The sequence below is a fragment of the Kryptolebias marmoratus genome, linkage group LG24 (assembly GCF_001649575.2).
Source record: "Kryptolebias marmoratus isolate JLee-2015 linkage group LG24, ASM164957v2, whole genome shotgun sequence".
NCBI classification, from domain to species: Eukaryota; Metazoa; Chordata; class Actinopteri; order Cyprinodontiformes; family Rivulidae; genus Kryptolebias; species Kryptolebias marmoratus.
In genome coordinates this window covers 21,673,305-21,689,554 of record NC_051453.1, presented here as the reverse complement: position 1 = coordinate 21,689,554, position 16,250 = coordinate 21,673,305, and the positions used below count along the sequence as shown (strand labels likewise).

Here is a 16,250-nt window from a genome sequence, read left to right as displayed (position 1 = left end):
GTATGTCAACCTATAGGTTGGTATATAGAGCAAAAAGATATTAAGTGCCTTTAAAGAAATCAACAAAGAGAAACTCAGACAAAAAGAACAACGGACACTATTTGCCATTACTTATGAACTGTTTATTGATCAGTTTAGTGTCATCTAAATTGATACCCTTAGTTTAAACAAAAAACACATGACAAAGGGAGGAAACCTTCCTGTGACAGAGGTATTTGATACATGAGATAAGTTCTTAATGACATTTCACTGTAATTGTTATTTTCATTGCACTGACTGCTCGCACTGCAGCCATCTCAACATTTACCACAGTTTGCATCCATCATAGCCACGAGGGATGACAAGCATTATTATTTATAGATCAGGGTAAGTTAAATAAATCCATGAGTTCACAAATTCAAACCTGAAGTGGCAAATGTAAGTGCCCAATGTTGAAAGCCTTTCTAAATGACTAAACAATGACTGTTTTTATAATAATATTGCTCAAACAACAAAACCAGAGTACCCATTGATGAAATGTGATAATGAGCAAAAAACTTTCATATGCTTAGCTTTAAACTGTTTAGAAAATGTTGGTGAAAATTAAGCTTCTGGATGCGGTTTGTCTTCAACAAGATCATACTTTTCAACTAGTGTGATACAGTAGACTGCAACAGATTTCATCCCCTTGGTTTTCCTTCTATTTTATTGTCTTACAACCTGGTATTTAAATTTTTTTTTATTTTATTTGATTATAAGCAATGAAGACACAAAAAAATACCCCAACTTAAATTGTAAATCCTGATACAAAATTTTAAACTGAAAAGTGGTGCATGCATATGAGTTCACTCCCTTTGTTTTTAGGCCCCAACTATCACCTTCAGAAGTCACATGTAATTTGTAAAATAAGCCACACACTGCACAGAGCTGGACTTCATGAAAGAGTGGCCAGGAAAAAGACATTGCTTTGAGAAACAAATAAAGCAGACTGTTTGGAATTTGTATAAAGTTATATTAGAGACTCTCCAAACATGTAAAAGGTGACCTGGGCTGTTTGACCATCAAGGATAAGTCCATGTCTGACACAAACCTATCACCTCTCATCATGCTGAAAACAACATCCCCACAGTAAAGCATGGTGGTGGTAGCATCATGCGGTGGGGATGTTTTTCATTGACAGGAACTAGGAAACTGAGCAGAGTTGAAAAATAAAAATTAAAAATACATGAATGGCACAAAATAAAAATTTTCTTTCAGAGATTTGAGACTGGGACAGAGATCCACCTTCCAGCAGGATAAGGACCCTGAACACACAGCTGAAGCAACATGCCACTGGTTTAAGGAGGAACAGCTAAAAGTCCTGGAATAATCCAGTCAAAGCTCAAACCTCAGTCAATGTGAGTCTTTGATATCATTTAAAGATTAAAGTATACAAACACACCCATAATGAAGAAGCTGGAGCAGCGTTGCCAAGTATATTGGACAAAAATGTCAGTGGTTAGAAGATTAACCCGAAGATACTTACTTGTGTAACAGTGAAGGTGGCCCTACAAAGTATTAACTTTGGGGAGTGAATAGTTACTATATTAATGCTCAGGTTTTGTGTTTTTTTCCATTTTTTTTTCTTTTTTGATTGATTTAAGAATCTTTGAAGCATTTTCAAAGTGGTAGTTGTGTCATGTAAATAAAGCTTAATTGCTTAATAATTATTGAATATAAAACCTCCCCATCCACCTATAAAAATGAAAAATTTCTTTTTAAATCACAGGTGGTGACAAAATTGAGAGAATGCGAAGGGGGCTGAATATTTTGCAGTTCTCTGTAGGCAGTACTGACAGTGCTCAAACCAGAAAAGTTATGTAATAAAAAACAATGACTTTTAACAACTAATTTAAAGGCCTTCTATAACCAAAACCATATCAAAATAAATAGTAGTAATACTAGACGATTTGTTAGGCTGAAATTTAACAGCACCTTTCATAGATTACCATCACAGTACAGTACTAAAGGTACTATGTTAGAATACCTACATGCATATGCTGGAATGGACATGCTAGTATAATTGACTTTTAGTACTTAAAGCCACTGTCACCCAGACATGTAATGCATAGCGTCCAGGCCCAGTATCTAACGAAGGTGCGTAAAACTCGCCCTCAGAGTATTGTTAAGTGTCATTTACAACAAATGCACAATGCCCAAATACTTGACACCAGCCTAGTTATTAGTGTTGGTGATGTTTTTAAATGATTGGTCAAGCACTATAAAACAAGCCGTCTCTATTTTTAAATTTTATTTTTTTATCACATAATAATTGTATCTATTTATTCTATGTTCCTATTTGCATCATGTTAACATATTGCCTATTTAAAGATATCTCAAATTATTAAAAGATGTCTAGCGCAATATCATTAGGATATCTTTAAATGAACTTACAATGACTCAAGCATCAGTCTATTATTTTTGTAAATGCTAATTGTGGTATTTGATTCCTTAATTGGGGGTGTGCCTTTATGTTGACTTTATGCATCCACCCCACTGAATACCTGAGAGCTGACATTTCCTGGCTGGAATCTTCTTGGTTAATAAAATTAAAAGGTTTTGGTCATTTTAAAGCAGAAATGTGTGCAAAGGTTATGAACAATAATATGTTAGATAGCTGTTGAAGATTAGAGTTAATTAACAAGAGCAAAACCTGTTTTAGAAGTGGATCTGCTTGGAACAATCAAACGGACACAATTTTATGTAAGTAACCATGTAATGCAAAACTGTCAGCAGTGTAAAGATCTACAAAATGGTATTGGTGTGAACCTCTGTGAAAATTTGGAGACTGGAGTTGTTTTAAGATGCCAGTCTTCCACTTTGGTCTTGGCTGTGTTTTGATTAGCTGTTAGCTCCTCCATCATGTCAGACTTAAACTATTTTTTCAAGCTGTGGTAATTCAAAGAGCTATCTACAACAGGTAAGATATCAGCTGTTCATAACTTCACTTCAGAATGTCCAAAATATCAAGTTAATTGTTGACATTTTCAATTCAACGTATTGACAGTAGATGGACAGTGTGCAGGAGTTCTCTGTTGTCTTGCTAAAATAAATATAATTAGGACAAACATTAAGATATTAAAATTACCAGCGGATAGTCATTCTTAAGTATGGAACCAACTAATTAAATAAAATAACCATAGTAGTAACTATTTTTAATGTTCCATATTGTGATAGGTACTTATTCTATTAAATTTTATGGAGGTAAACCAAAGTAAATGAAACAGAAGTAAATGTGAAAGACTCATAGCTGTATGTGGTTTTTAGTTACAGGAAAACATCAAAAGTTCTGTAAAGTTATAGAAAACACAATCATAGAAAAGTTTAGGTGCTGAATTACTTGCTCAAGGGAGAAGCATAATGTGAACCCTGTAAATATACTTGTTAATAAGTAAAAGTATTTGTGGATAGCAAAGACACAGCAATGAGGAAACCACTAAAGGAAGATTTAACTATTGACTGAATGAAGTGCATCTGTTAGCTGTGTCCAGTTTAATCTCTGTGCATTCAGTCAAAAAAAAGAAAAGGGTGTGGAAGGCTTAACTAAAGCTTGTATAAAGCACCCACTAAACTTCCAGAGTTGTTCTATCAGATTAGTTTTATTATTTTTATCCTACTTCAGGCATCCCCCCTTTTTTAGTGGAACATCTGTTGCTTTATGAATGCACAGAGATGGCACTTCATCGTAAACTCTAACAGCCTACCATGACAAACATGTTCTCAAACTGTCTTCAGATCAGTTAAGAACAACAACGACAAAAAATAACAAAGTTGACTTTTCACCAGAATGTCGAACAGTGACTGTGAACGGCTTATAACTCTGGGCAAAGCTTGGGCCGATGAAGCGTTTCCTCAAGGAGTTACTGAGGCACTACTTCTTTCAAAGAAGCCAGCGCTGAATGGATGCGAACGTGAAGCCGGTTTTCAAAGTCGTAGCCTGTAAAATCCTCCTGAAAATTTAAATCGGTAGTAAAAAACATTATCAGCCACTTTGATGTGTTTTACTTGAAATGTTTCAGTCTTGATTGTTTTTTGTTTGTTTGTTTGTTTGTTTTACCTTAGCTTGAAGTAGGAATGATCTCCCCTTTGCCACTGTCTGAAAGGATTTATAGAAAAAAACAAGTGTTCACAAATAAGCAATTCATTAGCACTTAGAAAATGAGTTGGGGATCAGCCTCAGCCACTACCACACCACATTTTAGCTCAATATCTGTAAACTTCGCTGAGTTATTCTCACTTTTGAGTTTTTACGGTCAGTTGGTGTTGGCAGCCATTTTGAATCGGGTTGACTCCAAAAGTTAGTCAGCTGTAGATATCCATCCAATTATTAATTTCTGAGAGTTTCATTAAAACTCGCCCAGTGGTTCATGAAATCTTTTGCTAACACGAGAGGCAAACAAACACACACATATAGACACATTACCGCCTGTCTTTCCAGAGTTGTCCTATTGAATTATGCACCAGACAACTAACCTCTTGTTGTGCAAGGAGTATACATCCCAGCTCATAGACGGCATACGGCTGAATATACGAGTTGATCTGGCGTCCATACTCGTCTCTAACAGCCAGCTGGAAGGACTGGATCACAGGTGAAATGAATAAAGAGAGCAGATGAGTGGAATTCCTAGTTTGGACCAACTCTAGAGCCATTCTTTGCTCAGACTGGATTATTACCTGAACAGCATCTCTTATGTTCCCATGGCATTTATGAATGGATCCGAGAAGGAGATGTTTCAGGCCTCTGCACGAGGGCTCGTCTAAACTCTGCAACACTGAGCACAAACCACAGGAAATGCTCACAAAAAGCAAAAACCAAAGTGTTACACATCTATGGCTGAAGTTAAAGTGGTCAGGTTTGTCTCGTGTGTTGCACTAACCTTGATTCATTATCTGCAGCTTAGATGGCGAGCAGTTTGGAAGTGCTTTCCACAGATAAAGGACTTCGACTACCCCAAGGATGCACAGCTGTCTGGTGGGTGAGACCTTTCTCAGTCTGTCAGCCTGCAGGGAGAATAAAACAAAACTGTGATCATTCTCAAAACGGAAAGAAAAAACAAACTGATGTCAAAGTTGCAGAAAGGCCAACCCTTTTGACAGCAAATTGCTCTATCTGGTTGTTTTTTCTCTTGAACAGCTTCTGAACTTCTTTGAAAACTTCCTTTGCTCCATCCAAGTCCCCAGAAGCCCCCTGACACACTGAAAGAAAATACAATGAGATTCAAACACCACCTAAGATGTATACACCACTGCTTCTCAAATCGTGGGGTGCCACCCATGGGGGTGTGCAGGGTCATTACATGATAGCACTCCTATTTTTATTTTTGTTGAATTTTCAGGCCTAAAAAAAATTGCAAGTTGAACTAATGTTTAGACGTTGTCAGACAAACAATAGGAGATGGGCAGCTGGAACATGACCTGGATAGAAGTGAAGAGGAGCAGAAAGGAGAGAGTTTTATCTCCTTTGTAAAGGAAAAGTTGGTGTCACTTCAAATCAGAGTGATAATGGTCAAGTTGGGAAAACGCTGCTAGCTGCCAGATGTCTCGCTCAGAAATCAAAGTCAAAATGCTGGCAAAAAAGTTTGTTCAATTTCTTAATTATTACTGCATCTGAGGGTTATGGGTGCACTTTTACTAGGTTAACTAGAACATAACAAGTAGTATTTTATTAGAACCAGTTTGAGGTGTGATTTATTACTCATGCTGCAGGGAAATGCAGAATTTGTTTCAAGTCTTTATAAAAAGAGTCTCAAGCACATACTTAGGGTTAAATAAAAAAAACTTCTTTCTAAACATCTAGAGCCCATGGAAATAGCTGATATTATTGTTCTTCAGTAAAACCCATAGTGCAGCATAGATCACCAGGAATTTGGAGAGTATTTGGTTGTCAACTTTTTTCTGGCAATATTTTGTCTTTTTTTCTCAACATTTTGACATTGGAACTTAATGTTGTACACTCCAGTGAGGCAAGCCACTCAAGTTTTTAAAAAGAAAACAACGATTATCATGAAGCAGGAAAATCACTATCAAAAACAGCATCAGTGACAAATAAAACATTCAGCCTCCAATACCATGATAAAATGACATCAGTCTTCATCTACAAAAGGACTCGATATTTCTGCCAAATTTCTGCACCTGCTTTTCATTTTGGAAGAGACTGAACTGTGTTATTTTTCATTTTTAAAGATGAACAATAGAAATAGACTCACTGTAGCCTTTAATACAATGCTAATATTAGACTGATATATATATTTACATTTGTTGGGTTTCAGTGCAGAGGTGGAACTGCAGTTTTATGATTCTAAAAAGGCATTTAAACTTTTTTTTTAATTTCTAAAAAAATGTTTTTGAATAATCAAAGGCTGACAAAGCAGTCTGTTTGTATTCTCATAGCAAGGTGCACTTCATTTTGGAGGGACAAAAACACTCCAAACAATAATGTAAAGACAAAAAGTCACAAAAATAAAGTAACATTTTGATAACACAATGATTAGGAGAAATTTCAAAAAATATGTGTAAATTTGAAGTTTTTATTTTATACTTCTCGCCCAACTACAGTTAAACTTGAGTCACTTTGTCTTGCTGAGCTAAAGGTCGCCTGTAAAATTTTCTTCCTCCAAAAGAGGACAAGTTTGTACAAACTATGTGCGAGTGTCTGTCAGACCCACCTCCAGTCAAATAGGCATAGTAGCACTGTGACCAGCGTGACTCATTCTTCAGTCGCTCAAACGCTCTGAAGCCATCTTCAAAATTCAGCTCTATCATGCTGCACCAACCTGACCCAAAAACAAGCAGAGATAGGATAACATGGTTTCCATAAGCCGACAGTCACTGTGTCTGAACTAACCTGATACGAACACACGTACCAATCTCATACAGACACACATGCTGGATCTCTCTTTGGTCTGATGCAAGCTCTAATGCATCATGGAAACAGGCCAAAGCCCTGTTGATATGGCACTGGGGACAGAGGAGAAAGCAAATGCATCGACAGGTAACAGTAATCATGTTAGACACAGACTACATGCATGTGTTGTATGATGGAGTCATATCTGGCTGATGTTGGTGAGTAAATGACTCATGTGGCATGCATACAGTCCCTGACAGAAGTTCTGTCGCTTATCCATCCATCCATTTTCTTTACCCGCCTTTCCATTACAGGTCGCGGGGAGCTGGTGCCTATCCCCAGCAGTCACTGTGCGGGAGGCGGGGGACACCCTGGACAGGTCGCAAGTCCATCACAGGGCCACATGGTTTTGTCTTCCAAGCTTCCTCTTTCATCCTACCCCAAACATGCTCAATGATGTTCATGTCTGGTGACTGGGCTGGCCAGTCCTGGAGCACCTTGATCTTCTTTGCCTTGAGGAGCTTTGATGTAGAGATGGATGTATGAGATGGAGCACCATCCTGCTGCAAAATTTGACTCCTTTTATGATTGGGAATGTAAGAGGTAGCTAATACTTCTTGATATTTTAAGCTATTGATATTGCCTTCCACCTTGCCAATGTTTCGCACATCCCCATACTGAATGTAACCCCAGACCATGATCTTTCCACCACCAAACCGAACTGTTTTCTGGGTGAATCTTGGATCCATACGGGCTCCAGAAGGTCTCCTGCAGTATTTGAGGCGGCTGTGGTGTAATTCAACTGAAGATTCATCTGAGAAATCCACCTTCTGCCACTTTTCCAGCGTCCATCCGTTTAGCAGGCTGTGGGCCTTGGCAAATGCCACACGGTTTTTTAACTGCCTTTTTGTTTAGTGCTGGGTTCTGGGCACTGATTCGACCATGGAGGCCATGTCGAGACAGAATCCTACAAACTGTTCTAGTTGACACAGAGACTTGAGGTGACCAGGCCTGGTGGAGCTCTGCTGCAGTGGAAAAGGGGCTAGTTTTGGATTTTCTAACCAACAAACGTTCCTGCTGAGCAGTCTGCCAGACCTGGGCTTGTCAGAAACATCTCCAGTCTCTTCAAATCTTTTCCCTGAGGCACATTAAAGGTGCCAGCCACCTCTGGAGTGGATCTGGTCTTCAGCCTCTAGATAATCAAGGCTTTGGTCGCAGGGTGGATTTTTGGCATGTTGTCAGAAGTCAAGTTGCAGTTCAAGTGAAGGTCTGGGGTACTGTGGTTCTTTTTATACACACCCACTAATTAACTGGTCAATTAGTGAGCCCAGGTGAGGCTGTAAACTAGGAGTTGGTGCATTAAATTACAAGGCAACAAAACCCTTGTCTTGCCAAAATCTGACCTCTCTGTGTTCATTAAAGGATCATTATTTCTGCAGTGAAGCAAATACATTTCTGTAAATTAAACCTCATTTGGGAGGGTTTCAGCTTTCATATGAGTCATTTCTAAAACCAATGAATGTCACACCCATCTCCAGCTGTCTTCACTCCTAATCACACACCTGTTCCCACTTCTCCTCATCACCATCTGCTTTAAAACTTGGTCTTCCTCTCCACCTCCCTGCCGATTCATTGTTGTTTGTTTGCGTTTGGTTCCAGTCTGGTCCCTCTTTGTTTTTGCCTTGCCTTGTCCCGCCTTTGTTATTATCTGGATTTTTGTTATAGTTAGTTTTGCTGCCACGTCAGCTTTTTGTTTTCTTCTTTTGTTATATAAATAAATCAGTTTGTTTCTGAAGATGAGTCTGCGGATTGGGTTCGCCACGCTGACACCTCATTCTGACAGAATGAATATAAAGTCAGGTTATAAGTTTTTGTTTCCACAACATGGATAAGCGACAGAACTTCTGTCAGGGACTGTACTAAATATGTGCTTCAGCAGAGGCTGCTGCACATCATCTTGTTCAAAACTGGACAGTTCAGTGAGAAACTCACTGTTGCACACACCTCTAGCCTTTGAACCCGTCCTTTGAAGAACATGAAGAGTGACGAGTTGGGATAAACCACCGACTTTCTCTGCAAAATAGCTTTGGCCTCCAGCAGCCCTGCAGTTGTGTCGGATCCATCCAGAGCAAAAAAAGGCAGCACTACTGTGTGGTACCACAAGAGGGCCAACCTGAGCAACAAAACAAGATGTTCGAACCAGATTAGTCCTCGGATACAGCTTTCACTTTTTTGACCTCTGAACGTTTTGACTCAACCTTTTTAAAAAACGCTGAACTTGAGCTTAAAAAAATTATTACAATATTATTAAACTCCTATATTGCTAAGAAAAAACATCTGCACCAGTCAGTTTTTGAATGAGTTTTGGTTTATTTACAGCATTTTAACTTTCCCAACCAGAGAAAATGTCAGTAAAAGACATAAAAGGCATGTTTGGCAAGGTTTGTGTTGAGGTAACCGCTTGCTGTTTGGGTGTACTTTGGCCCCGTCCACATTTTTTCTACTCATATTCAAACCATATTTTTAGTGAAAATCCTGAGATTAAAAAAAAATAATAATAAAAATGAAAAATTCCAAATTAGAGATTACAAAAAATAAGAATAAGTTTTTGGTGTATGTGTGCAGGCTCAAGATGTGGAGTTTTGAAAAACAAGGTTGAGCAGCTTATTTCACACATGTACACTATCACTTTGTGACTTTGAAACCCAAACAACAATAGAGCTGTTTATATCTTTTATTTTATCTTGCATTTATCTGACTGTATCTAAATCCTGTCAAACTTTAATTGTGTGTAGAAATGGTTAATAACTGAGAGGAATTGTAAATTTACTATACTAAATAAACTATATCAAAAAGGAGTATGTTTTTAAGCTTTTTTTCTCCATATTTTGATGTTGTTAATGTGGACATTGTTGCCACTATGTGGTGCAGTATGGATATTTCATCACTTTTATTACAATGTGTGGACAGAGAAAAAAATACATAACACAGATGAAAAAATGTTTGTTTGTTTTTTAAATTCTGGAGAAGTAAATGGGACCGATGTTATAACTTCATTTTCTGCATTTCATTTATTAATGTAAACTTCAATTTTATATTGATCTGCCCAACAAGCTTGGTTGAAATACAACGTAGTGGCATTCTGTCAGCACATTCATTCATTGTTCACATATTAGTTTCTTTACCCACTCTTTCCTGATCAGGGTTCAGGTTATCTCCAGTAGCCACAGGGTGAAGAGCGGGGTACAAATAGAGATTAACGAGACAACCATTCACTCACATCTAGTGCCAATTTACAGTGGCCAAATAACCAAACCCACACATGCACAGGGAGACCATGCAAACTACCATAGCCAGTAGACAAACCTGCAACCCTCTTGCTGTGAGGCAACAGTGCTCACCAACTGCTCTACTGTGCAGTCCTTGTTCAAATATCACACTTTTCTATTTCTCATGTCAGTTATTAAGCTACTACTAATATACCAACACTGTTCAGAGCAGCTTAAAGCCCATTTTGGTGTAATTAATTAACCTAAAAGTCAAAAGTTTTATACTTATTTCTGACACAGAGAGACAAACATAACACACAAAGATAATAAGAAAATGTGAGCCTACTCACGTAGCTAGTGGCGCCTTCATGTCCTTGCTCTCACTCGCGTACATAAGAGAGGATAGGCCTTGGAGACGGTCTCCGGGAAAACCCAGCAGGTTGATAATCTTGAGCAGGTGTGGAGGAACCATGGAGATGCACAGGTGGAAGAGGCCATAGCCGAAGCTAACGGAGCCCTTGAGCCTGTCCAGGGCCTCAGCCGTCACACTGTTCTCCATGTTGTGGTTGGCATTATCTGCTGAGAGGGACTCCTGGTTGCCAGAGGACCTCCTCTGACAGGTCTGCTGCAGCTGACTGATGTCACTGTGGCATTTATTGTACATCTTCCATGCCTTACGGAGAATCCAGCCTCCTTTGATATATGCTATTGTGAAAAAACAAAGATCAGATTGTTGGTTTTGTGAAGAAGAAGAAAGATTTTTTAATAGCAAAGATGGAACTGTTTTTCGCTTTGTTTCTTTACATTGCCCATGTGCTGTGCCAATAACCTGTAAAGTACCTGTAACATTCCCAATTTTGCCTAATGTTTAGTTTGGATGGGCTGCAGCCATAAATGGATGGATAGAAAGAAAAATTAATGTTAATATTAAAGGCCCAAGAGTCTTTGAAGGAATGCATATCGCCTGCTGCCATACATGCCAGTTTAGACTAAGATTATCTTATATTAAGCAAAGAAAAAGTCGTTTTGGTCAAACCTTGTAAATAGGTTATGTGTTAGTACTTGGAGTATGAGTTAGGAATGACTCTTAAGTACTACCACACCAAATTCTATGTCAGTATCTGTAAAACTGACTGAATTAAAGTCATTTTTGTGTTAGCTAAGGTCAGTTAGCTGAGTTTTGGTGGCTCCCAAAGTTAACCAGTTGTAGACGAACATCCAGTGAATCTACAGACAAACAAACACACACTCATCAGCACAGACATGGGCAAAAACATTATCTTCCTTTTCCATTCAGCAGGACACCGCAGCCCAATCCACATGTCTGAATATATATTAGATTAACTTTTAACCCCTTAGTCCCTCTTTTGGTTTGATCTTGCTGGCAGAAGTGCTGCTGCCCTCGGTACAGGGGCCACTAGTGATGTAGGGGTTAAAGTTGAGATACAAACTCCTGCTTTGCTTTATTTACGATGGGGATCATATGATCAGCATCAGGATTAGTATTAGGATTGTTTACCTGAGATTTCCTGTTTGACGAATGACAGAACAGCGAGATACACTTGGCAGTCAGCAACAATGATCTGTCTCTGTAGGCGGTCCACAACAACAACACCTGACCTTTGGGAGTCCATCTGTAACACACACACACACACACACACACATGGAGTGTCAGTAAACAGCCTTCAGTTGGATGTTGCAGCTCAATTCCCCAGTGGGTGAGAGGTGTAGCGTTAAAAGGAGTTTTCTGAACATACTAAAGCCACCAGCTAGCCCCATGACTACATCCAGTTTGTTGATTTAATTTGAGGGAGGAACTAATTGAATCTGTGTGGTGCTTTGGCATGATCTCACTGCATCCTGTATCGTTACACCTAATGGTGAGCTTTTAATATCGTTATCTAAACTCGAGGCTGTTCTGGCTGAGACAATTAAATAGAAAACACTGGAATCCAGTTAAACATTCAAAATGGTTTCATCTGCATCTATGAAATTTTATTTCTGCTCAGTTTTACCAGAACCTCTTTTATCCTCGCAAACAGTACACAGTTTATTTGTTACTATTTTACCCCCCTGCACTTACACTCTTTTTAATCTTGTTTCGGATTGTCTCTAACACTCCAGCACTGTCGCTCTCACACAGTTTCTCAGTGGTCCTCAGGTCATCACAGGCCATCTGCATCTTCTCCTCCTCAAATGTCATCATGGCGTTCTGCAGGGAAATACACAAGAAGTCCTCAAATTGGTTACCTTTATCTTATTTGTACCTTTTTGGTGGAAATAAAAAACCTTAACGGTAAATGAGCAGAACTTAAATTGTCTTTTTTTTGTCTTTCATTTTACAGAAAAAAAGCTTCATATACAGTACATGCAAACTAAATACAAGCTGATTGGCTTTAGAAGCAAATTTAATAGTTCATGACATTTCAGACTGAAGCATCAACCCTACAATTAGCTGACAGCCCTGAAAAAAGGAAAATAAAACAAAACAACAACAAAAATTATTTTGATGTTAAACTGTCTCATGAGCAGATTCCTGCTAGAGCTATAGCCTACTAAAAGTGAAGAAGTGTTATGTAACAGATTCAGCAAGAAAAAACAACAACAAAGAAGTCATTCTACAAAAGTGGAGGAAGACTGTGACATCTGCACAGCTGTGTGTAAAATGCTTCCCTGCAGAGAGAAGCAGAAAATCTTTGCTGTGCTGATGCTCAGATCAAACAGAGACATCACATAAAGTCATGCAAAAGCTTTAAAATGATAAAGCATCTGTGTTGCATCTAGAGATGATGTGTGGAATATGTGCTGCACTGCATTAAACAATGATGTGTGCGTGTTTGTTAAATGCCATCTTCTACAACAACCACTAGGTACATTTAGCATTGAGGATGATATCTTGCCGTGAGAGGGTCAACGTGAGAGGACGTGACAGTCAGTGTGTGGGTGTGAGTGTGACCATCACATCATGAATCATTCCCCTCTCCACAGATACAGCATTTCAGTAATGTGTTTCTCTGTGCGACTAATGCTGTTCCTGAGAGGTAGCTGCATCCATTATGCTAATGGGTGGAAAAGCAAAACAAAGGAGAGGCTGTCCGTGCGGTGGTGACAATGATGCAGCTTCTTTGACAGATTAGATTGTCCCAGGTCTCATCATCTAACACACATTCTGAGTCTTGTATCATTTTCAATCACACACTGTCGGCGACTCACCAAAAAACTGACGAAACTCGCCCCAAAGCTCATCAACGGGCTCTGCGTCCTACGGCAAGAGCAGAAATAATAAAGTTTAAGTTTTGGTTTTTTTTTTTTTTTAATTTTGTCAAGGGCTGTGCAGTAATAGCAAAACAGGTTTTACAGAGACGAGTCTTGTTGGCATTTATAACCAGTACGTTAAAAATGCATGCAGCTATAAAATCACTGTATTTTAGACTGGTCTTGGGAAGCCATGATGCTTTAAAGCTTAAATGGTTATGTTTACATTTTAGCGTCATTTGTTTCATGACCTGTATCGTTTTCCTGCTCTACTTGTGAAAGGACATGAAATAAGTCTAACTGGAGATTTTCATGTTATCCATCAATTTTAAAATCTATTTACATAATCCTAAAATCATACTGTATTTTATATGGTATGGTTTTATTTACCAATGTTTAATTGTAAATCATAATTGTTTACTATTTAAAATTAGCATTTTATTTCATTGTTGGCTAAAGGTAAGGATATATTAATAAAGTGACTAGTAATTAGCAAAACATATCAGATATACAATAAATTTATCAATCTGATTAACACAGCATGTCAGGATTTTTTGCAAAAAAGACCCCCAAGGATGCAGACAGGAGATTCATGAAAGGAACAAAGAGATTTAATAATTCAAATCAAAAGGCTGGTGTGGCAGCAACAAAAAAAACAAAACTAAACATATTAAATACAAAGAGGCTGACAGGGCAGGAAAATGGCTCAGGGGGAACAGGCAGGGAGACAAACAGGATGACTGACTGAAGACAGAGTGAGGACCAGGAGGTTAAGTAGGCGTGGAAACGATGAGGCAAATGATGACAGCTGAGCTTAATGACTACAGGAAGCAGGTGTGAATGGACAACAGAAAGCAAGAATGACTGAGGGGAAAATGGCTGACAAAAAAATAAACTCCCCCAAAAATTAATTAATTAAATCTGTCAAAAAAACAAACAAACAAACAAACAAAAAAAAAACACAAAGAAGCCAGGATCATGATACAGAAGCATGAAATCAGGTGAAATACTATAAAGGTCACAAAATCAAAACACTATAGATAAATTGCTGTAAAATGAAATAAATAGTTTTTTACCGTTCAATTACAGTAATGTTACTTTAAACATTACAGTAACAGGCTGGCAACCCCTGACACCTGATTTTAGTGCGACAGCAAAGGTCTAAAATATGCTTCGATATAGTAACTTTTGTTGACAGTAAAAAAAAAAAAAAAACACGCTTAACACAGTTGAAATAAAATGTAAATAGTTGGTTACTGTATGTAAAAATGGCTATTACAATTACTTCTTAAATGTATTTTGTTTAAAGAAACAAACAATACAATATTTGTTACAAAAAGTAAAATATTTTTGCTGTTTTAAAGCTGAAGTTAGGGACTAGTTTTCTAATTGTTTCGAATCATTCAGGAGATGGGTGCTATGACTTTTGTTTTTTTTTGTAACTTTTATACTTTATAAAACATATTTAGCTTTAGAGATATAAAATGGTCCTAATATCTCGTTGGGTGGAGAAGGAGGCGAACCCAGAGCACAGACTCATCATAAACGACTAATTTATTAAACTAAACAAAAACAAAAGGCTGACGTGGCAGCAAAAATTAAACTAAACAAAATCCAAAAACATGGCAGGGACAAGACAACCAAGGCCTGACCTGAAACAACACGAACTGAACACTGATGACCGGGTTTTAAACAGCAGAGGACCATTAGGGGAATGGGCACAGGTGAGTGAGAATCCTGAGAGCAGGTGGAGATGGACGCGGCAGGTAAACAAGAGCTGACTGAGGAGAAGTGAATGATGACATAAATGGGCAACAAAAGACAATAAACCAAAACCAAACGAAAGCAGAATCAAAACACAAAATCTGACACCTAATTTCTGAGTGAGAACCCAGACTTGTGTTAGTGTGAGTCAGAGGCTCTGAGTGACACTTTACACAAGCAAACCAGTCAGTTTGGTTCTGGGATCAACCACAGTGACTCAGTACATGTTGTTCTCTGATTCAGCCATTTGATTTTTATTCTTTATTCTATTTGAAGCCCCCTGCCAGCGAGAAAGGGCTAAAATCGTCACCTGTATCTCTTGAAGAGCTCGTCGCTCTCCTTGAATCCGTTGTTGAGCAGCATGTTGATGCCCTGCAGAGCCATCTCAGCATCATCTATGTGCTCTGCCTTCTCCTCGACCTGCTGCTGCTGCTGCTGACACTGCTCGGGACCCGCCATGATTTCCGCCGGGGCGCGCAGTGGAAGGAAAGACGCGATCCCGTGTCCTGTCTGAGACCAACCCGCATTGGCTTCTTTTCGGCGGATGAAAGAAGCGGATCGAAACGAGGACGCGCCTCTGCTCGGCTGCAAAAAAAAGAAAAAAAGAAAAAAAAAAAAAAAACAGAAAATGAAGGGATGCCTGGCGTCTGCGCCTCTCGGGCCCCTGCAGTCGGGACGCGCTCCGTCTCACCACAGAGATTCACAGTCTGCTTTAAACGCACCACAGCCGCCCCTCACAAGCCCACACGCCGTTATTTATCACAGCACCCGTCGGTTTTTCTTCCTGCGAATCTGATCCGCGCAGCATCCCGTGCGTTACATAACCGGGCTGCTGCTCTCTGCCGGACCCACGCAACGCGCGCATCCGAGCGGCCTGGCGTCACGGCGCACACAGCGCGAGCACCTCCGGCAGGATGGAGGGAGGAGAGCAGCTGACGAGATGCTGGATCCTGTCATCACCCATCACTCAAAACGTCCTCTATGCAGCCTCACAGGCTCAGAAGAGGACTTCCTGCTGTCACTGTGCATCTTTTTAATAAAATAAATAAACCGCTCGCAGCTGCTGCCAGAGGTCTGATGAGAGTTAGGAGATATCAGAT

The 16,250-nt window shown here is 39.1% G+C and overlaps 1 protein-coding gene across 2 annotated transcripts; it reads right to left on the bottom strand.

Annotated features, from left to right (window-relative positions):
* Positions 1–16,077, bottom strand: LOC108241210 (tetratricopeptide repeat protein 39C-like). 2 transcript variants are annotated; one of them, XM_017425220.3, is made up of 14 exons: positions 15,461–16,077; positions 13,345–13,393; positions 12,215–12,343; positions 11,651–11,765; positions 10,482–10,836; positions 8,867–9,035; positions 6,882–6,975; positions 6,684–6,791; positions 5,105–5,214; positions 4,896–5,019; positions 4,693–4,790; positions 4,492–4,596; positions 4,076–4,114; positions 1–3,968 (listed from the first exon to the last, which is right to left on the bottom strand). In XM_017425220.3, exons 1-14 carry the CDS (start codon positions 15,607–15,609, stop codon positions 3,879–3,881), a joined length of 1,734 nt encoding a protein of 577 aa, XP_017280709.1. In that variant the 5' UTR covers positions 15,610–16,077; the 3' UTR covers positions 1–3,878. The 2 variants fall into 2 exon arrangements, with proteins under 2 accessions (XP_017280709.1, XP_017280710.1); XM_017425221.3 differs by lacking the exon at positions 13,345–13,393 and having other exon boundaries at positions 15,461–15,565.
* Between the last annotated feature and the right edge of the window lie 173 nt (positions 16,078–16,250).

Bases quoted from the DNA above. Each gene is read 5' to 3' on its own strand.
- LOC108241210 (XM_017425220.3), bottom strand. From the start codon at position 15,609: ATGGCGGGTCCCGAGCAGTGTCAGCAGCAGCAGCAGCAGGTCGAGGAG. The intron at 9,036-10,481 runs GTGAGTAGGCTC...TTTGTTGCTCAG, and splicing joins ATGAAGGCGCCACTAGCTAC to GTTGGCCCTCTTGTGGTACC. The intron at 6,792-6,881 runs GTACGTGTGTTC...TTTTTGGGTCAG, and splicing joins TGTGTGTCTGTATGAGATTG to GTTGGTGCAGCATGATAGAG.